General features: G+C 32.6%; 1 protein-coding gene across 1 annotated transcript; it reads left to right on the top strand.

Moving 5' to 3' along the window:
• Positions 1-344: 344 nt before the first annotated feature.
• Positions 345-1,794, top strand: LOC132610020 (uncharacterized). Its single transcript, XM_060324274.1, has 3 exons — positions 345-617; positions 717-799; positions 1,362-1,794. The coding sequence occupies exons 1-3, from the start codon at positions 542-544 to the stop codon at positions 1,542-1,544; spliced, it is 342 nt and encodes a 113-aa protein (XP_060180257.1). The 5' UTR covers positions 345-541; the 3' UTR covers positions 1,545-1,794.
• The last annotated feature ends 21,467 nt before the right edge of the window (positions 1,795-23,261 follow it).

Genomic DNA, 23,261 nt, shown 5'->3' with positions numbered 1-23,261 from the left:
AAATGTATCAACTAATTAATTCAAATATTATAAGGTCAAACCTCTTTATAATGACATTGTTTGTGTTGATATTTTTTGTCTATTATAATGAAATATTGTTATAAGGAATATGTATAAAATAACATGAAATTCAGTTTCAATGAAAACTTGACTTTTATAGTGAAATATTGTTATAGAGATTGCATGGTTGTTATAGAGAGATAAAATTGTAAATATTTTCTCATTTGCATCGACGAGCATTTAAAATTTCCCATTATATTATTATAGTATTTGCAAAGCACGAATATACCTCCTCTTATTTTGTACAACTAGTAATTTTGTAATTTGAGTTGGGAATTTTGTCAGTTGGGGACCTCATGAATTGGTTATGCTCTTCACTCTTAAGACAGTACTGAATAAGTAGGCAGTCTATCTCTTACACTCATAATTCAGCCACAATCTTTCCATCATCCTTAGCTTCCCCTTTTTCTTCCTATCATTTCTTTTCAATACTATTTTGACTGCCATTTTGTTTGGCCTCACAAAACATAACTTATCCCCAATGGCCAAAATTAGACTCCTCTTACTCCTCCATTACTTGCTCTTCATTTTACTTACTTCACTTGCACTCTTACAAGGTCAATTCACCATTTGCATTATTTATTTTTTTCTCATTCAAATACTTGGCTATTATAAAACTCTGAACTTTTCATTTGTATCTCATTTCATTGCCACAGGGTCAAGAATTCAAGCCATAATTCCTCATTCTCAAAGGGCCTATCAAACGTTTCAAGTACCCCGGGGTACTTTACACTATGAGGTAGGAAAAATACATATTCTTTTGGTCCTTCCTTCCATTCTTTCTTCAATTTGTGAATTCAATTGTATTCTTGGTGCAAAAAAAGCATTTCTTTCATCAGTTCCTTCTTTTCTTTTGCTTCTTCATTGGAAGAATAACTCGAAGTTGGAGGTGGGATAATCACAGTCTAATGCCTTTGGGTGATTTAGCTTACAAAATAGCTAGCAAATGTAATAGTTTTGTATATTTAGTATAAATATACATATACAGCAAAGGTAATAGTTTTGTATATTTAAGTATAAATATATATATACTATATATATAATATACATACATATACATTATAAGTTTGTTTATTTGGGCTAGCGCAGATAAATAAGTTTGGCTGAAGGGAAAAAATTGAAGAATCCCAATAAACTTTCCGGTTTTTAGTTAAAATAGATTTCATATTATTATAAATGGGGGTATTGCTAGTTATTTCATACAGCATAGAGAAGTACTAGAGAGAAATAGTATAAATTTATGAATGAATTATTTCTTTTTGCTTCAATTGTGAATTTAATTGTATTTTTGGTGGAAAAAGGGTGGTGGAAAAGGATGGGTGAAAAAGAATTCAAGAAGGTTGATGATAGGATCAGTGGCTCCAACTTGCACTTACAATGAATGCAGAGGATGCAAGTACAAATGCAGAGCAGAACAAGTTCCAGTTGAGGGGAATGACCCAATGAATAGCCCTTACCATTACAAGTGTGTTTGTCACCGCTAGTTCTATCGTTAGAACATAGCTAGCAGCCTTCCAAAAAGAAGGGTACTATGAAATTTTCATCATTTTTGCCATTTCTGGTCTTGTGAGAGTTTCAATATTGTTCTTTTTGAGGGTGGGTTGCTTGAATTTTGGTTTATATTGAGTCTTTTGTCTTCTATAGTGTAATTCTGGTTTGGTTGAATTTGGTTGTATCAAAGATTTTTTATCTGAATTATGCCTTTTTTCTTCAAATGGAAAAGAGATTTTTGCATGTTCTTTTTCCACTTCTATATTTGTACTGCAGTCAAGTTCAACAAGATCTTCTTTTCGCATGTTTCCTTGATTGCGGTTTAGTTGAATAGTAGATAGGGACAGTGTGAATCTCGGCAATCTATTCATGTGTGTCTCCAATTAGATGACGAGACATTTGGCTCCTCAAGAGAGTCATAGTTACTCCCATCATTTACCCGCGCTTGATCAAATTTTTCATTTTGACATTCAAAGCACTAAAATCAATATAGCGTGTACAATTGAACATCCGTGGAGACCATCGCAGTGTTTTGTTCTAATTATATACTATTTGTTACTGCGCCACATATATATATGCAGATTGCAGATATACATTTGAGCTCAGAAAGGCTGAAGCAAGTGATACAAAAACTGGGTATAAAATTGAGTTGTACTAGTATCAAAAATATCTTCCAAAGTAATGAGCAATGATATTTGACATTTCTCTTTCATTCTTTCTGCTAGTGCTCCATATTTAAATTTAAAAATAGAAGAAATGGGAAATTAAAGAGGCCTATCTATACGGGCGAAGTGCAATCCTATCTATGGATTCGGCAAATCCAATAGTTTTGACCTAGACCTTATATTTAAGAATCAACTTAATATGCATGAATAATTTATCAAGACCTTAGTAAGCTGTTTTTTTTGTAGATTTCAGAATTTATAAATTTAAAATTCTAATTTCGGCTCTGATTACCTAATTGAGTCAAACTGTTGCAAAATCTTGTACTCCCTCCTCCATGTTTATTTGTCCATTTTGACTTGGCATACCCCTTAAGAAACAATAAATAGAATAGTAATTTTAACTTTCAATAAGGTCTTTTTGCCACATTATTTTGGCCACAATGGCCCAAATGAGGTAAATTTATATGACTATTTAGGTCAAATTTAATAATTTATACTTACTTAATGTCATTTTTATCTTTTCTTCTCAAAGTTTATCTTAATTTAAAATTGTACAATAGATGTTATGGTGATTTTTACATAAGTGTGACCAAATTTAGATCAAATTGGTGCGACAATTTAGCAACTCTCACTTTACTTTATCACCCTTAATTATTATAAGTCATCAACATTGGGAAATGAATTGGAGTACTTAATAATTAGGTTTAAAATAGATATAAAATGATAAATTATATTTTAATTTTCTAAACTAGACAAGTAAAAATAAATATCTATTTTTAGTAAAGTAAAGTAAAAGTAAAAGTGGACGGAGGGAGTATTGAATGTTTATTTTGGGCATGGGAGAAAAGGAACAACCAGGTAGAAGCTAACAAAATTATAATATGAACCTTAAAAATAACATGAGTGTGATGTACCAAAGGGGTTTGGGTGTTTTGCAACAAGTGGGGATAAGGGAACCAAAGAAGGGTTTAGGAGAAGCAAAGAAAAGAAAGAACTGCAAGTGGCACATGGAAGTGGTCCCAATTAAGAATTCGAATCTGTCTAATTCGAATAGGTCACATGGGGCAATATTTGTAAGCATGTCACTCCCCAATCGGGGTTCTTTTCATCCTTTCCTCACGGTACTATTTCGCTATCGGTCACCTAGGATTATTTGGCTGTGTAAAGTGGTCCTTGCTGATTCACACGAAATTCCATGTGCCCCATACTCGGGTCAGAGCGTAAGCTAGTGATTTTCATGGTAGAAGATACCCGTAACCAATTGTGAATTGTCAAGGCCAATCCGAGAGGAAAATAATGTGGTTAAACTGATTTCCAAGAATTCTAGTAGCTGTTATAGTGGTACAACACAGCAAGCAAAGCCAATTTGGTACAATCACATGCATGTATCACTAAGAGCAGTTTAGTGGGATGGATAATAATAGGGTGGTAAAATTAATTCATGAAAATATGATCCGTCCATCCTGTTCAGACTTGGACAGGTTAATAATTTTTGGATAGGTATGTAGCCCAAATTGATCCATGAGAAATCTTGTCAAAATATTTTGAAAATATTTCATTTCTTATATAATATGTGTTATATAGCCATAATTAAGAAAAACAAAATTTATTTAGTTAATTAAATACATTATAACAAAACAAGCAAAGAAATTAAAACTACGTAAGAGTTGGGTGGGTTGACATTAATCGATTGTTTAGCCCATCTTAACTTAACCCATCTATGGTCAAATCATTTTTTTGCACAGATTGCCCTTCTTTTGGGGTGGTCTTTAAATTTTGCCCATCATATTTGTGTTCTTTAAGTTTTGCCCTTCGCTTGGATACCTGAGGTTCTGGTTCGAACCCTCGCTCAGGCATAAAATAAAAAATAATTTCGCAAGGCAGGGCTGGGGGGAGTGTATGCCGGATCCAGCATACAATCCTTAAGGAAAAACTAAAGTTATGCCGGAGGGGGCGGACTTTGCCTTGAGACATATATTTTATTTTATTTACTTTTCAAGGCAAACTTTTAATTATGCCTTAAGGAAAAGTTCCGCCTTATGGGACATACTTTTAGTTATGTCTTAACTAAAAGTGTGCCCCATAAAATATAACTAAAAGTATGCCCTATAAGGCGAAACTTTTCCTTAAGGCAAACTAAAAGTTTGCCTTAAGGAAAAGTTCCGCCTTATGAGACATACTTTTGGTTATGCCTTAATTAAAAGTCTGCCCCATAAGGCATAGTTCCTTAAGGAAAAGTTTTGCCCCATAAGGCATAACTAAAGTTATGCCGGATCCAGCATACAATCCTTAAGGAAAAACTAAAGTTATGCCGGATGAGGCAGACTTTGCCTTGAGACATATATTTTATTTTATTTTACTTTTCAAGGCAAACTTTTAATTATGCTTTAAGGAAAAGTTCCGCCTTATGGGGCATACGTTTAGTTATGCCTTAACTAGGCATAACTAAAGGTATGCCCCATAAGGCGGAACTTTTCCTTAAGGCAAACTTTTGGCGGAACTTTTCCTTAAGGCAAGCTAAAAGTTTGCTTTAAGGAAAAGTTCCGCCTTATGAGGCATACTTTTGGTTATGCCTTAATTAAAAGTCTGCCCCATAAGACATAGTTCCTTAAGGAAAAGTTTTGACCAATAAGACATCACTAAACTATGTCTTGAGGAAAAGTTATGCCCCCTCCGGCATAACTTTAATTTTTCCTTAAGGACCTTATGCCGGATCCGACATACACTCCCTCCAGTCCTGCCTTGCGAAATTATTTTTTAATTTTATGCCTGAGCGGGGGTTCGAACCCAGAACCTCAGGTATCCAAGCTAAGGGCAAAACTTAAAGACCACAAATATGAGGGGCAAAATTTAAAGACCGCAACTATGAGTGGCAAAATTTAAAGACCACTGCAAAAGAAGGGCAATTTTGCGAATTTCCCTGGTCAAATAATCAATGATCCATCTATTTATTAACTCAATTTATTTTGACCCTATCAAAATTAGCCAAACCCGTTCATTTTGACACTTCTAGGTAAATTTCTTAACTCTCAATCAGAGGTCTCAGGTTTGAATGATCAATAGAGAATATTTGATATGGAGCGATTTACTACTTAATAATGAACCTATGCACGGCAAAAGTTAAAGCGTTTATATAGGGTAGATGTTCTATGTTTATGTACATATATTAACTTTTGAATACCCTAAACAAATGCAAAAGGTTAGTTCAAGTGGTCTAGGGTGTTCAAAATTATCTCTAGCGTCCTAGGATGGATTCCTATCAACAACATTATTTTTTTATATTTAGCTTTTGTTGTTTTTTTCGAACCCCCTGAATGAAAATCCTAAATCCGCCACTGAACCTATGCGGTGTCATTATCCGAATTAGTCGGGTGAATAAATTTTAAATGCCAATTAACGTCTAAATTAATCATCACAAAAAGAAAAACCATTTTGCATGGCACGAGTTTGGGTGCAGTAGAACATGTCCAACATTTAAATACCAATTAACGTCTAAATTAATCATCACAAAAAGAAAAACCATTTTGCATGGCATGAGGTTGGCTGCAGTAGAACATGTCCAACTTTCAATTAATGATGTGTCTTTCAATCGTGTCAACACAGAATAGACATTATTGCTAGATTCCTTTTTATTCCTCAAAATATCCATAAGAGTATGGTCAAGCCTAGCCATCCAAAATTCACCATTTGAATGATACTTCATATCATCTCCTCTTATAGCTGCTGCCTGCAAGGTGGGATGCATATGAAACACACCAATTGGTTTAGGATAAAGACTAGTCTCTCTGGATTATGAAAGCATTTACCCAAAAATGTAAACAAGCACACCAATGTATAGTGGAATTATTCCCTAGCTCATTAATTAAGGCATGGATATATCTGAGATAGTAACATCTTCGAAGGCACACAAGCTAGGGCGTGATTTAGTGGTTTATGAAGCGAAATAACGTAATCTCGGCAAGATCTAGTTTAATCAGAGCATAAAAAACAACATTTTGTATTTTTTTTTTAATCATTTGCTTAAATTTTAGTGAAGAAAGTTGTCTAATCTTTGTGTTGATGGTAAGTAAGTATCCATGATTTAGTCAAAGTGAGTGAAAAGATGAGTCAATCCTTTATACACGTACCTGTTGCACCATTGCATGTTAAAATGATGGCATTGTTTGGCTTACATGCATAGAAAGCTCAATAAAGAGATGTAAATGTCTTGTCATGAAAACACGTTTTTTTTTTTTTTTTTTAATTTTCACAAATAACTACCTTTTAGCTATTCTTAACAAGCTATAACTACAAGTTCATTATTTACAATTCGTAGCTAGTTTTTCCTATATTTAGATCCTAGACGCGTCGCATAAATATAGCCAAAATATAGACTAAATATACGGGACTGTTGAGCAATTAATGCCTCTATTTAAGGAAAAAAAATCTTTTTCAAACTAAACAGAAATCTGTTTTTAATGTTCCATAAATCACGCAAATCTCATTCTCCTCCATATCTAATCACATATCTCATTCAACATCTAATCATTCACATAAAATTTGAATTCAAAAACTCTCTTCATATTTTTCCCCAAAATATAACTAAAAAAAAATCTCTTTTTAATGTTCCATAAATCATGCAAAGCTTGATTTGTTCATCAACTGAATTGCATAGTGGCAAGTTGAGATTGTCTCCTGATGCTATGACCATCGATTTTGTGTTCGTTATTAAAAATATTCAATGAAATTACATTATTAAAAATCAAAAATATTAGTTATTGAGTGCAATAAGCTGATATTGAATATTATTTAGTAACTTTAATAAGATGGGAAAACTTGACTCCATAAAAAAAACTTTTATCCCTAAGGGTGGCTTTTGATTCACTGTATTTTATTTGTATTATGATTGTATTTTTTAGTGTAATCTAATTGATCTGTAAGATTTGAATCGTAATGAATATATTTACAATATATTTCACTTGTATTTTGTATGTATTTTAGAAGTATTAAAATTGTTCTTTAATTTTTGAAGTATATTGTACAGAAAAATGAATTTTATGGTTCAATAATGAATTCAAGTGTACCATGAATATATAGAGAAAATGCATAGAACTCTTCCTGATTCATCAATAAAATATAGTGAAAACATGTAGGAAATACAAACTTGATATTGAAATGCACTTTGTAATTTTTTAGCAGTAACTATACAAGAAAAATATAAATGTAATAAAAATAGAATTCAAATCTACGATTAGACTATACAACAAGCGGGATCATTACCAAAATACATAAAACTTCTTCTAAAATCTTCATAAAAATAATGTCGCAACAATGATGTTATACATCAAAAAAAAGTTGGAGAAAAAAAAAAACAACTTAAAACATACACTGTTCTGTCTACAAATATACTCTTGAACATCTACTAAAATCACTGCATCATAATCAACAGTAGCCTTGACAGGTATTGGTGGTTGCTCGTTATCAATAAATGCATTCAGGGTTGCCTTGTCGATTTGCGTCGTATCTCATACGGAGAAACTTTGCATCAATTTCAGCTGGAATGCGTCAAGATATACTGAAACTTTACATTAACAAAACATGAAAAAATAACAAAATAACAAATTAACCACAATAAATAACAACACATTCAAGATATACTGAAAATATACTATAAATATAATGCAAATATATCAATGTCAAATGCACTGTGGTTGTCACTACAACAGTGTGTGACTGTGCTGTAAAAATACACTTCAAATACACTGAATATATACTACAAAATATACTTTGATAAAAAGTAAACACAAATTAAAAATCACATAAATTTACAAGTAACAAATTAGGTAGAAAAAATATCACACACAATTAAAAACACAAACTAATTGAAATAATAAAAAATACAACAAAAATATACTTAAAATGTACGCAAAATACAGATCTGGTGAATTGAAAAAACAGGAATTAATTGAAGTTCAAAACACAAACTAATTGAAATAATAAAAAAATACTAAAATGCATGCAAAATATAGATCTGGTGAATTGAAAAAACGGGAATTAACTGAAGTTCATCGAAAAATACGATAAAAATATACTTAAAATGCAAGTAAAATACATATCTGGTGAAGTGAATCATTAATAAGAAAAAATACCTCTTGGAGAATATGAATATTTTTACTCTTGTCCAATAACAAAAACTTCGGATCTGTATTCAAAAATTCTGGTGGCCGGCGGCGGAGGGCATCTAGGAACAGTCATGGCGGTTAAATGATTTGGTCTTTAATATTTTCTGTTCAAATAGGCTGATCTTTTTAATTGCTATAGATCTGACCGTGTCAAATAGGCTGGTTTTGTAATTGCTGCAGATCTGATTATGCAATTGCTACAGATCTGACCGGAAAAGAGAAGACGACTGACGCCGGTCAGATCACGTCGGAGAAGACGGTGGTCTAAAACGACATGAGGATGAATGATACATGGATCCCTCAAAACAAAAAACAAAACCTTTAAACTTTCACCGAATACAAGGAAAGATGAAAATCTGCGGCTTAGTAAAGCCCAAAAAGAAACAAAGATGATGAGGGAGAACACAAAAATAACAGAGAATCTTACACATTTTAGGAAATAGAGTTAAATTTTAGGTGATGAGGGAGAACACAAAAATAACAGAGAATCTTACACATTTTAGGAAATAGAGTTAAATTTTGGGGGTAAAAGGTTGAAATTAATAAGCAGTTAATACAGAGTAAAAAAAGGAAGTGAAAGAAATCAAAAACTGAATTGAAAATCACAAAATTAGGGGAGATAGGGAGTTAGAAACGTGTATATTTAGGAAAAGGGGAGAGAGAGAAAGTGTGCAGCTAAAAAATAAGGGTGTGGGGAGTGGTAAGTTAATTGGTAGAAAAGTGCGTAGCTATAAGTTGTAAAAATATAATATTATAGCTACTAAACTTAATTATTAAAAAGTATAGTTATGTTCCTTAAATATGTAACATAGTGAGCTATGCCAAGTTACTTTTTTTTTTTAAAAAAAGAGAGAAGGAAACCGAAAAGTCACCCAAGACCTTCGCGGGTTTCGTCTCCTTAATTTGGGTTTGGAACTTGCCACCAGCTTGCCCATTGGGATTAAAGTCATAAAATTTAGAAAATTTTCATAAATAGCTATAGTTTAGAGCGTAATTACGAAATATAGCTATGATTTGCGTATTTAGGACATGTAGTTACAGTTAAACATACAATAGCTATAGTTTAGAGATGTATCAACGCATAATCACACATATCAGTTGTACCGGCGCATACAGTTGCGCTCGATCGATCAACTGAAATTGCGAGTATCAGCTATATCAGCAAATAATATACCAGCTAAAATCGCGCGAAAGAGCCGTATCAACACATACAGTTACGTCTGTGTATTGTGTATTTGCTACAAATCCCAAAATGTAGCTACGTTTCGTAATTTTTTGAAATTGTAATTGTATATAGTAAAACAGTCTAAATGTCTGCCACATCGCGTAATTTTTCCTAAAATTTATCATTGCTTTATTTTCCTCCAAAATCTAGATTAATAATTGTATCAAAAAGCTAGAATATATGAACTTGTACCTATATTGTATTAACAATAATTGTATGTAGGTTAATAATAACTAATTGTATGTTGGTTGCTATTATTAAATTTAAAAGGCTTGCCCGAATTAAAAGTGATTCGCTATGGTTTCAAATGCGCCTAAAGCACGTCATAAAGTTTCTTGCATTATGTAGCTGTCATGAATGATGATCTTTCAGCTGATACATAAAAAGCACGTCATAGAGTATGTGGAACTTGCGACCTTGCCCATGAATGTTGAATCTTCATTTATTCTGCATTCTTGAGCTTGAACCTAAACTTGATTTATCTGAGTACTTAAATAATTATATAGCTTGTAGAGAAATTTACGGCTTTAATCTACAGTATCTTTGTGGCTTCTTGTTAGGAACTCTGATGTCTTTCTGCTGTTTTATAAGGATCCCAATTTTTGTAGTAGTTGGAGAGTAGAGCTGTGGTGAAGACAAACTCTTTTCCTTTGAATTGATTGGATGACTTGAATAACCGACCGACCAGATTGAAGTAGTGATAAGACCTTACTTGAATATAGATAGAAATATGTCACTTGTACACTTATACACATTTTGTTCATCTTTGATTTGACTAGACATGTCATGTCATTAAATATGTGGTATGATCCTATTGTCGCTTTTATTGACTTGGTGCTCCACACATTTAACACCTGGCACCAATCTGGTCTCAAGGAGAAAACGACAATGGACAAGCCAAACAAAATTGGACTCTTAATTAAATTTTTATTTATTAGAATTAAATATTTAATTCAATTATATTAGTATATACTAATATTTATTAAGATTAATGTATCTTGGATTTAATATTATTCAAGTTCAATTATATTAGTATATACTAATATTTATTAAGATTAATATATCTTGGATTTAATATTATTCAAGTTAATTAATTAATAAATTTAAACCAAATAAATTTTAAATTCCTACAAAACCCACTACTTTAAGACTTGTCATGATGGGCTTGTCAGATTTTAGAGACTGGACTTAAAGTATCTGATCCCTATGCTTGAATTAAAAAAAATCTTCATTTTTTTTTCTTCTAGTTGATGCATTGCTTTAGAGTAACTATTCCCCAGGATTTAATATAGTGGCTTTTACCAAGTGAGATTTATATTGCCAAGACTGTAGCAGAGGTTTTTTTTTTCTTTTGGCCAAATGCATAGATAATCTTAACCTTGTCCCAATTTTTCATTTAAGCACTTCAACTAAGTTCCGTACCTATTAGACACTTCAACTTCACTTAATGTATATCTATTAAACACAAATGATAAGTCAGTAAAAAAAAAAAGTATAGTGAGTGAACTTCACACACAATGACATGGCAAAATTGACGAATGAAAAAAGGCCACATGGCTTTTGAGATTTATTTTTCAAAAAAGAAAAACGGAAAAGGGCCAAGTATACCTTGTACTATCGGAAAAGGGTCAAATATACCCTTCGTTATACTTTGGGTTCAAATATATTCATGCCATTATATTATTGGTTCAAATATACCCCTCCCCGGTAAAATTGTCCAAAGTGGACATTCAATCCTACATGACACTAATATTTGATGAGGTAGATGTCACGTGAAATGTCACCTCACCACCCGTAACCCATTTTACCCCTACCCTCTATTTTGTTCTTCCACAACTAAAATTTACTTCTCCTTCACCATCATTGGCACAACTAAGAATTGAGAATTTTGGCACTTACATAAAGACGGAGAACTGAGAAATGCAGAAATTTAGAATGTGAAGATGGAATGATTTTAGGACCATGTTTCAAGAATTAAGATTTGGGAGATACTATTTAAGATGGTAACGACACTGAAGCCCTATCAATATTCCTCTGATTCGGATTGAGCTTTTAAGGAGCATTTTTTTTTGGGTGCTAATGGGATGGTTCTTTTGGGTATAAGCAGTTGTACACTGTTATTGAATCAATTATCTTTGATCCTTGTTTTTTCCATTGTTTTTTTGTTTGGGCGTTAACTTGCTTTAACAGATGAGTTAAAGGTGAAAAGGATCCCCTTATTTTGTGTTTCTTTTTTCTTGTGGAAATTAATGTGACTGTTTCTACCTTATCTCATAAGTAGCAATAGAAATACAAGTCTATCTTATTGATCAGGACAAGGTATACCTTGGTAATTCCATTGACGATGTCAGTTCTCATCATTGCGCCAAAAGAATTCTCTCTTTATGTAAGTGCCAAAATTCTCAATTTTTAGTTGTGCCAATGTTGGTGGAGGATAATTAAATTTAGTTATGGAAGAACAAAATAAAGGGGAGGGGTAAAATGGGTTAGGGGTGATGAGGTGGCATGTCACGTAGCATCCACCTCATCAAATATTAATGCCACGTAGGATTGGTTGTCCAAAGAGGATGTTCACTTTGGACAACTTTAACGGAGGAGGGTATATTTGAACCAATAATATAACGGCATGGGTATATTTGAACCCAAAATATAACAAGAAATATATTCGGCCCTTTTCCGATAGTACAAGGGTATATTTGGCCCTTTTCCGTATAACAGCAGAACTAAAAAAGACCTGTTGTTAGAGCTTCTGCTGCTGGCCCGTCCCTCGTCACTACTCACTAGTCATCCTCCTCCATCACCTCTCGTCATTTCTTTGTTCTATTAAGCCCAATCTCATTTCAAATCTATAAAAATATGCACTATGATATAATCTTTTAGATTGCCTAGCTCTTTTATACTTTTTTTCTTATAATCTTCGAGTTAGTGATTGTTTCCCACGAGGAAATAGCAGCAAAAGAAAAAAATACTCCCTCTGTTTCAATTTGTTTGAACCTATTTCCTTTTTAGTCCGTGCCAAAATGAATGACCTCTTTCCTAATTTGGAAACAAATTCACTTTATGAATGATTTACAGCCACACAAATTTTCAAGACTTATTTTGAACCACAAGTTTCAAAAGTCTTCTCTCTTTCTTAAATGTCGTGCACAGTCAAATGGATTCGTATAAATTGAAACGGAGAAAGTAATACTTTTTTTTTTTGGTTCCTGTGCTAATTGTTTCTCACGAGGAAATAGGAGCAAAAGAAAAAAATGCACACAGTTATGAATATCATGAATGACGAAAAACCTACGTTATCTACTTATATTTAAGTAGGATTTAACAATAATTGATGGAATTAACGTATAAGCAGCTAAAGCAACTTCAATTTGGCTTAAGTCATTTACAGACTTTCAAACTTGTCTGTAAAATCCATTTAAACCCTCAACTAAGGCTCTTACCACCCTAACCCTCCAAAAGACGTTTACTGTTATATATAGACACAGGTTAGAAAATTATATTGTGCATCTAACTACCAAACAAACCAATAAAAAAAATACACATCAGTAAAGTAAAAAAAAAAATAGTGAAAATTTAAAAAGAATAGGAAAAGCTTAATTTCCATACCCCCACACCCGCCCACCAACCCTCCCCATTACTTTCTTCTCCTCCAATCCCCCCATTACCGTCCACCCATCTTTTTCTCTTCCTTCTTTAAACCCTAAATAAATTAACCCAGCTCAAATTATTGTTACTCCCAGTTGATGTGTAACAAATTTCTAACATCTCATTTTAAATTGCATCTCAAGGAGATAAAAATCTAATTGTCCATGATTCTTGTTGCATATGCTGTTGTTTTACCCAAAATTGTGTGCGAATTTTAGACCTTCTTCCCTGTGTATTTTGGTAATTTCATCTTCTTTGTTAGTGTTTTATTTGATGGGTATGTCATAAGTTCTTCAATTCAATACCATTTTTTTTCTTGTTCTTTCTTCCTTATTCGTTGAATCTAGAGATACAGAAATAAAGAAAATAAATCTCCATTAGGTTCCGTGTTACATCTTGAAAATTTCGTGTCGTTTGCATCATGAGTAGACTAACACAAGCCTAAAGTGGACATGAAGTTCTTATAAGGTGAAGGAGGGAATTTGATAACTTTAAGTGCGTACCTTAAGGTTTTGGAGTCATATGAATCAGTGGAAGTAAGTTCGTCGAAGGAATTGGAATTTGAGCCATGTTTTGGGAAGATTTGGCATCATCTGAGTTATACATTATTTAGTAATGCCTTGAGGGGGGGAGCTATAGGGCCCCTTAGATGGTTAATGAAGTTTTACACAAGTGCCAAGAAGGTTCCATAAGGATAGAGAATCAAACGAATCAAAGAGAGCAAGTTTAGCGGAAGGGCATTTTGACGCCCAATTTGACGGACCGCAAAATATTTGACGGCCCGTCAAATGGTGGATCCTCCACCGTGAAATGGTCACAGAGAGGTCTGGCTAGTTGGGCAATTTGACGGTCCATTTGACGAACCACAGAATTTTTGACGGTCCGTCAAAGTCTGTCGGCGGGATTTTAAATGAGTCTTTATATTTCGTTTTTCCTTATTTGGATTCATTATTTCCCCATTTCATACCCTAAGGATCTCCAAAACCCTCTCCTCAAGTTCATATGCTAATCAAGGTCAAACCCAAGAGGACCAAGAGATTCAAGTTCTAGAAAGCTTACTAGGGTTTGTAGAGTTCAAGGATTCCTTTGGTGTTGAAGTTGGAGGTTTCACTCTAGTGGAATAATTTGATCCAAAGCTTGTTCTTGCGTGATTAAGATAAGTTTTTACTTCTATTGCATGTAACTAAGGTTGTTTGGTTGTTATACAATTTGGTTGAAGGAAAAAAATGAAAAGAGAGTTCAAATATGAGTTTGAGGATATTTTGGGCTATAAATTAACTTGAGTTATAATTTTTGGCATGTTGTGAGTATAATCTTGTTATGAGTTGTAATAATGATGATGAGGATGTGTTGTATACAAGTGTATATAGAGTTGTGTTGAAATTATTGTTATGGGTTGATTATGAAAATGAGTTTTGGGGATTGAATGGAGCATAACTTGAATGAAGTCTCCTAATTATGGTATTGTTGATGATGTTATTGTTGATTGGGAGTTGTTTTGCAAATTGGTAGAAATAGATGAAATAGGGGAAAGGCTGCCCAATTTTCGCTAGCTCACAAATTACTCTTGTTTGAACTTAAGAGTGTTTTTAAGACTTAATCTTAGTGTGAATCCTCTTGAATGTAGATTTTGCAGACTTTGGAGGAGAACGTTAAGTAGTTAAGAAGACGTAAAGGTATGTAAGGCTAACCCTTCTTTCTAAAGGCATGATTTCCTTATTGTGAATCCATTTAAGATATCCGAAATGTCCTATTCCTAGAAACGCTAGAAGCTCATGATTCTCAAAGTTCTCATGATCTTGTTGATGTTGTTTATCATCGTTGATCTCGTCTTATGACAGTTAACCCTCTAAGGAAAGATATAGTGATGATGAAGATAATGTTGCTTTTACTTGTGTATTCATATATGTAAATATATATAGCTATTTTGTGACACCGAGCTTGCATGGTCGGGTATGATATCTATTGCGCGCACACCATTGCAGTTGGGTACGGACAACACCGAGCCTTGTTATGGCCGGGTATGGATGCCATCGAACCTACATGGTCGGGTATGGTATCATTATATGTATATGTATATGTATATGTATATGTATATGTATTGAAGGTTTTCTTTAGAGAAAGGTTAAGTATGATGAACGTCTCAAGAGGTACAAATGGTCCTTCTATCTTATGTTATCCTTCATGTTTTCATCATGTTACTACTTATGCCTTACATACTCGGTACATTATCTGTACTAACGTCCTTTTGTTTGTGGACGCTACGTTCATGCCCGCAGGTAGACAGGGAGACAGACTCGACCCTTAGGCTGCTTCATCAGAGATTGCCTAGAAGAGCTCCGTCTGATTCGGAGTTGCAGTAGTTGGTACGATTCTTTTGTGTATATATATGGGCATGGCGGAGTCCTGTCCCGTCATTATGATATTGCATAGTCTTTGTAGAGGCTCGTAGACAGATGTGTATAGCTAGATATCCCTCAGCTTTGTCCGCTCATATTTTGTATATCATTTTGATAGCCTTGCCGGCTTGTGTATATATGGGCATAGTTAATGATGTTTATATAAAGGCGCCTACGTCCGGTGAAATTCGTGTTATTTGGTGCATGGTAATTATGGGTTATCCATGTGGCTCACCTAGATGTGATTATGAGGATATGTTAAGAGGTGCTCGGTAGGTTAGCTCCGGGTGCCCGTCATGGCCCTTTGGTTGGGTCGTGACATTCCGACAATATGTTTCTTCAAGCAAAGAAATCTCTTTTCATATTACGTTATAGTGAAAGCTAGTATATTGAAAGAAGAGAAAACAAAGCTTGTTTTCGTAGATTTTCAAGCCACATTCAATGGTCATGCCCTCACTTGAGGTGAAGGAGACATGGTGCGGTTGATGGAGTAATGGACGGTGGTGGAGAAGAAGATAAAGGGGGGAGAGAGAGAGAGAGAGAGAAATTGCTTTGTCTTTGTTTTTTTTTTCTTTTTGTTTACACTTGTCATTTGGGACCCACATCAATAGCATTTTATATGCTTGTCACGCTCTTTAAAAAATTGGGCAACACGCATAGTGACATGTCAGCTCGATTTGTCTATATGGCATAATAAACGTTTTTTTGGAAGATTCAGATGGTAGGAGTGTCAATTGAGGGGTCTAAATAGATTTCACGGATAAGTTTGAGGATTTGTCGATAACTTAAGTCTTTCAATTTCAAACTTATATGTACTCAGAAAATATAATCACAAATTTTAATCAAATGTAAATTTAAAATATCTTTTGGAGCGTGACAACAACCACACAATAAGCCATTCACGTTCTCCTTCTTTTGTTGCACAACCAAGAAATTTTTGGACTTTAATACTTGTGTATAGGGGTGTACAAAGCAAACCGACAAACCGCACCAAACCGATAAGCCGAGAAAAAAATCCGACTAGTGGTTTGATTTGACTTGATTTTGTGTTGAAAAAAAAACCCGACCATAATTGGTTTGGTTTGGTTTTAGCTAAAAAAAGTCAAACCGAACGAAACCGACCCGACATTACGTGTATTCGATTTTTAAAATATTTCATACATAAAAATATTTATTTGTAATGTAATTTGTTAATATTTCTTAAATTTTTTCATAGTTTTTTGTCTTTTACAATATTATTCTAAGCTTGAGCTTGGAATTTTGAATGTCAATAAGTTTTATATCCCATAGATGTTAGTAACTCAAATAAAGTCCAAATCAAAACCAACTCAACACTAATGCTAACAAAAGAAATTCAATTCTAACACTAGAAATGACAGTAATGTTGGATATGTATTCTTTAGTTTTGCATAATTAGTTTAGAGCGTAAAAATACATAACTTAATTTTTTTCTGTCATGTAATTGATACTTATTAGCCGTACTTATTTTAGCATAACTTAGTATTTAGATTAAATTCATTTTCTTTATGGCTTATTAATTAGCAATACTTATTTTAATTGATTTTATTATTATTTTTGTTGAATATTTTAATACGATGTCATCACCCATCTCACATTTTGTGTTATTACTATATACAATAAGTGACAATGTAATGGGTTTTGTAGGCCTTACTTAGTTTTCAACTTTCATGTTGGGTAACTTGCTAACCAAATGGTTTGCACTTTCAATTTGGCCCTCGTATTTGATAATTATTGCATATATGCCAAATTATACAATAAATCAAGACACTTCCAAACCTATTTTGGTAATACATGGTCTCAAATAACTTTTTGCATATGGATATGTACTTTTTCTATCCCATAATTTGATCCCTACTTTATTTCTTTATTACTTAGATTACCACATTCAAGTAGGTAATTATAACAAGATTGAAATCCTTTAAAATGCTTCAAATTTTTTCTAAAATGATGATGTCATATCTAACAAAAACAATTGTGACAAAGATAAGAAAATACAATAATTTTAAAGAATTCATTTACTGTTGAAAAAGTACTTTGTAGATGGTATTTGCACTTGGTAAATTTTAAAAGTACTATTAAATTTCTCATGCTCTTATTCATTAATGATATTTAATTTGTATTTTGAAAATATAAATTCATGTATTATCTTAACACAATTTTACAAAATTATTAGCTACGTTGTCGCATTGAGACATGATTGAATTATTTAAATTCAGTCAATCCTAACTTATTTGAGATAACTAGCATAAGGTTGTTATGATGTAAATTTTACAAAATAATATTCCACTAAGACTAAGAAAAACGAAAAGAAATACCATTTCCTCGCATGCATTTTTTTAAAGGAAAAGAAAGTTTAAATTAAGAAAAATATTTATTATTTGATATTTTTAATTTTTTAAAATTTAATTAGAATTAGCATCTATTAAAATAAGTTAAGAGTTTTTTTTTTAATTTTTAATTTTATCTTTATTTATAGTTAAGTTCGGTAAGTCTCTCAATGAAAGATTAAATATAGTTTGTACAGATGTATTTAGACCTAGGTTTTAATCATCATATTTTACTAGCATAAGCCGATGAGATTACGAGCGGCTAATCAATATATACCATAAAATCCCTTAAGTTGTGAAAACCATCAAGACTTTTTCAATTTTTATACAATCTTACCAAATGAGCAAATCATAGTTTATAACAAAATCAATACGCTACTAGAAGGCTTTTCTAAATCATACAACATCAATTGAGCAAACTTTAGTTCAATAAAAAGTAAAATTTAACATGAATAGTAATGTAACTACTCTTTAATATAATCCTCCCACATGGTACGAACAATCCCTTCACTTCGAGCATGCATTTCTCGATCAGATGACCAAGAAGACGAACCAACATTGTTACATTTAAAAATTTTATGGGTCCTTTTTTACAAAATATAAACTTATGGGTCAAGTTTTACATTTAAAAATTTTGAAACCGTGATTTGAAATCTCAAATCATGTCTTTTTGGATGATTTGGGATTTCATCTCATGAGATGAAATCGCATGTCCAAACGCCAACTAATTATGTGACCAACTTAAATAATTAACAATACATAATTAAAAAAGCAACCATAGTAAAGGAGTTGTTCCAGAAAAGAACGCAACACAAATTAATTTTTTTCTAATTAACTTTTATGAGTACTCTTTACCTTGACCTTGGGCCCGGGCTTAGCATGGGCTTTCATGAACTAGTTTTTTTAATAAACACCTTAGTTATATAGTTGTATCTTACTAGGACTAAAGATATATTTGAAATAAAAGTCATATGTTTTGTATGAAGACTTTTTCGGAAAAAAAAAACCCCGAAAAAGCTAAATAACCCGAGAAAACCCGAATTTTATTGGTTTGGTTTATAAATTTAAAAACCCGGCGCAATTGATTTGGTTTGGTATGTGAAAAATTCGAACCAAACCGGTCCATGTACACACCTACTTGTGTATGCAAGTATTTCTTCCAAAAAAAAACTCCCCCCGTTCCAATTTATGTGAATCTATTTGACTGGGCACGGAGTTTAAGAAAGAAGAGTAGACTTTTAAATTTGTGATGTTAAATGAGTCACATATATTTTGTGTGCCTATAAATCATTGCATAAATGAACCAAAGGGGTCATTCTTTATTACGTACTAATAAGGAAATAGATTCACATAAATTTTAGCGGGAATTTCAGTAATGTACAATTTAGCACGCAAAATTACATTTGTGTAGCCATATTTTTAAATTACAAACCTATAACCTAACAAATTATGGTTGCAGCCTGTATATACAACATTATACGACAATGTACAACTTTATACAACAATACACAACTTTATACACCTACTGTAGACAATGTACAAACCTTGTATAAAAATGTATAATAACTTATAAGAGTTGTTTATACACACTTCTACATTGTTATGCAGTGTTATACAGTGTTTATACAGTGTTAAAAGTATAACATAATGTATGTGTTTTATACACACTTTACCCTTAAAAAAAAAACCAACATTAGAAAGAGATTTGAAAGGGAAAATAGCATCTTGGAGTTTGATATGGGGGGGAAGGGGTTGGCTATCTCGGGTAATTATTTTTTTAAAAAAAATGGGATGAACGCTACAAAATGTAAAAAAAACTATGGCCATTTCGGGTAAATACTTTACCCGAAATGCCATAGAGTGTTATTTTCCCTAAATTTAAACTGAGGGAGTAGTAGTACATTCACGAATAGAAAACACCATATGTATAGCCACACGTTTTAAGGTACATTTTTTTGCTCTCTTTTCCATCAAGGAAAGGACTTGAAAGTCCTAATTTAACTGAGGCACAATAGCGAATATAAAATTAATTAATGAAGCTTTCTATTATGAAAATAATTTTTTATTGACTGAATTATTTTAACCATGATAAATTACGAATTATTCAGCTAAAGTTTTTGTAATTTCAAGAATTTTGAATTCTTCCATTAAAACCTTATTTAACTCTCGATGTTAAAATTATAGATACCAATCAATTAAATTAAATTATTAAAATTTTATTTTATTAATTAAAAAAATACCTTTAGACTTCTGCTGAACTTATTTCATGTCCTTAGATACAAATTCTGTTGATCGAATTTACACATATTAACTAGTAAACTTTCATAAAGGGCTATCATCAATCTCTAAATTGAGACATAAATTTCATCAATTAATTATTATTTCACAAATATATATCGCCTTCCTCCAACTTATCAGGCTTATTCATTCACCCACAGAAGAATTTCACCTCTTGATTAATCAAAATAACAAATAATATACCGTGTCTGTAATAGCTATATCATGATTAAGAGTATAGGTACATTTAATGGACTAGAGAATTTGTTTATATCTTTAGTAGAGAAATACATATTTCTATTTGGTTCGTTCAATACATACAAAATGTACTTGCACAAGAAATGAAAATCATGGCCGACATTTAATCAAGATAAATTAAATTAATCTGGTGCTACAATCATTCCGATGGCATGTTTAGTTTTCGTTTTAAGTTGTGAACTTAAACTTTATGACTTATAAGAACTGATGATTTAACTCATGTGAATAAGTTAAAATTTTATACACTAAATCATCTATCTACTATGTTAACAAATGGACACATAGATGAATCAGTGATAATAAATATGTTATTAAAATTAAATAAATAATCATTCCATAATAAATATTGTATCTAAACAAATGAAGTTAAGTGTGAAACGACAAAATCTTGCTACTTCAACTTTGATTTCTTATTATTATTAGGTTAAATATAATCCACAAGAATTCAGATCAAATCTTTGGATTTATCTAAGCAAAGATACTCTTGTCGAGCATATACTAGGATTGAAATCTCGTAACAAAGGTACTACATGGATTTGATAGAGTCCCAACACCTAATTGCTTGATTTTGATATGAATATGTGATCATACGCCAAAGTTTATTTTTATTTTTTTAATTCAAGTCCTAAGTTTCCACAATTATTTGAGTTACGATGACGTTTCTAATTTGTTGGTTACAGTTGGCTGATTAAGATTATAAACGACAACATTTGAGTTCTGGGGTAGGAATATGTAAAGACCAGACAAGAAAGAACGATCCAAATAAAACAAAAGTTATTTTAGAGATAAAACAGTAATGGGTGGAAAGTTGATGCATCCTAGCTACTGTATACACCATACCTAGGACTAAACGTGTCAACCGGTTCCGTGTAACCGGTTTTAACCGGTAACCGGACCGGTTAAACCGGAACCGGAACCGGAACCGGTATAACCGGTTAACCGGATATTAGTTAACCGGTCCGGTTCTAAATTTTTTTTAACCGGAACCGGTTAAACCGGTTAAAATAAAAAAAATAAAAAAAAAATAGTAAAGAGCCGTTGGGCCTCGCGGACCGTTGGCAACGGTCCATTTGCAAAAATGGCCGTTGCCAAACGGTCATTTTCTTAATTTTTGGCCCCCAATTTTTTTTTTTTTAACACTTTAACCCCTCCCCCACCCCTATATAAACCCTTCTTCATTTTCATTTCAATTCACTCTTCTTCATCTTTCTCTCAAATCTCAATCTCTCAATTATAGTTACTTTGCAATAATTAGCCACAAAGTCTTATTATAGTTTCAACTTTCAATTATTAATTTTGCAATTATAATATTGTTGGTGGAGTTGGTGATTTTGCAACAATCCGAAGTAGCTTTGGTGGATTTGCAATTCTAGCCGTCTTCGCTTTGTTGGAAATTAATCCGGCAATTTGGTACCTTCGTTCCAACTCTGTCTTTAATTTTTGCAATTTAATTCTAGCAATTTATTTTTCGAAATTTAATTTACGCAATTTAATTCTAGCAATTTATTTTTTGAAATTTAATTTACGCAATTTAATTTGTTGTAATTTATTTTCTTGTGATTTATTTGATTGTGATTTAAATTATTTCTATTTAATAATGTCAAAGAGATTAAGACGTGGTGCCGGTAGTAGTAGTCGTACTGTTAGGGGTGCGCTTAATGAGGAAACATTTGTGGAAGAAACACCTAATTTAGGTATTGATGTTGGTGGAAATAATCCACTTTTAGGTCATGAGGCAATGCAACAACATTTTACCGACACTTTTAATGAAGACTTAGATGATGATGATGATGATGAAACACAACCCCCCGAAAATCCCATAGGAGATACAGGTCCTGCACAATCACATACACAAGACAAACCGCCTAGAACTCGTAGGCCAACAGCTAAAGTTTGGAAATTTATGACTAAGGATAGGGAAAATCAATCAGTTACATGTACCCTATGTGGACAAGTATTTAGTTTTAAGCAAGGAACTGGTAAGGATGGTGGAACGGGTACACTAAATGCTCATATGAGAACCAAACATATGGATGTTTTGGGGAGAGCAAACGGGTTCAAATGTGGGGGGGGGGGGGGGGGGGGGGGATTCAAATGACGATAGACCCACGAACCGGTAGAAATTTTAAGTATGACAAGAAAAAAGAACGCGTAGAAATAGCTAAAATGGTAGCTTATGATTGTTTACCATTTTCCTTTCCCTCGGGTTTAGGGTTTGTTACTTACATTCAACGTTGTTATAACCCGTTATTTGAGGGTATTCCTAGAAGTACTTGTAGAGCCGATGTTATAGATTTGTTTAAAAAATATAGATTTTATTTGCGTCATGTATTTAATTCTTTAAATTGTAATGTTTGTCTTACCGCTGATTTGGGTCTTAGTATTAACCATTTAGATTTCTTTGCTATTACATGTCATTGGGTTGATGACAACTGGGTTATGCAAAAAAGAATTATAGCTTTTTTATACGACGAAGGAAAAGGTCGTCACGATGGAAAATTTTTAGCCGATTCAATGTCTACTATAATGAGATTTTTTAACATTTATAGAAAAACACTTTGTATTGCTTTAGATAATGCTTCTAATAATACAAAGGCAATTGGTCTTTTAAAAAGAGAAATAAACCCTCCTCTAAGAAATATTTTTCATGTAAGATATAGTTGTCACATTTTAAATTTAATTGTTAAAGATGGTCTTATGCATTTTGATGATTCTGTTCAAAAAGTTAGAAA

This window comes from Lycium barbarum, chromosome 9 (assembly GCF_019175385.1).
Source record: "Lycium barbarum isolate Lr01 chromosome 9, ASM1917538v2, whole genome shotgun sequence".
Classification (NCBI taxonomy): domain Eukaryota; kingdom Viridiplantae; phylum Streptophyta; class Magnoliopsida; order Solanales; family Solanaceae; genus Lycium; species Lycium barbarum.
Note: the sequence above shows the minus strand (reverse complement) of the source record. Positions and strands in the feature narration are given on the sequence as shown.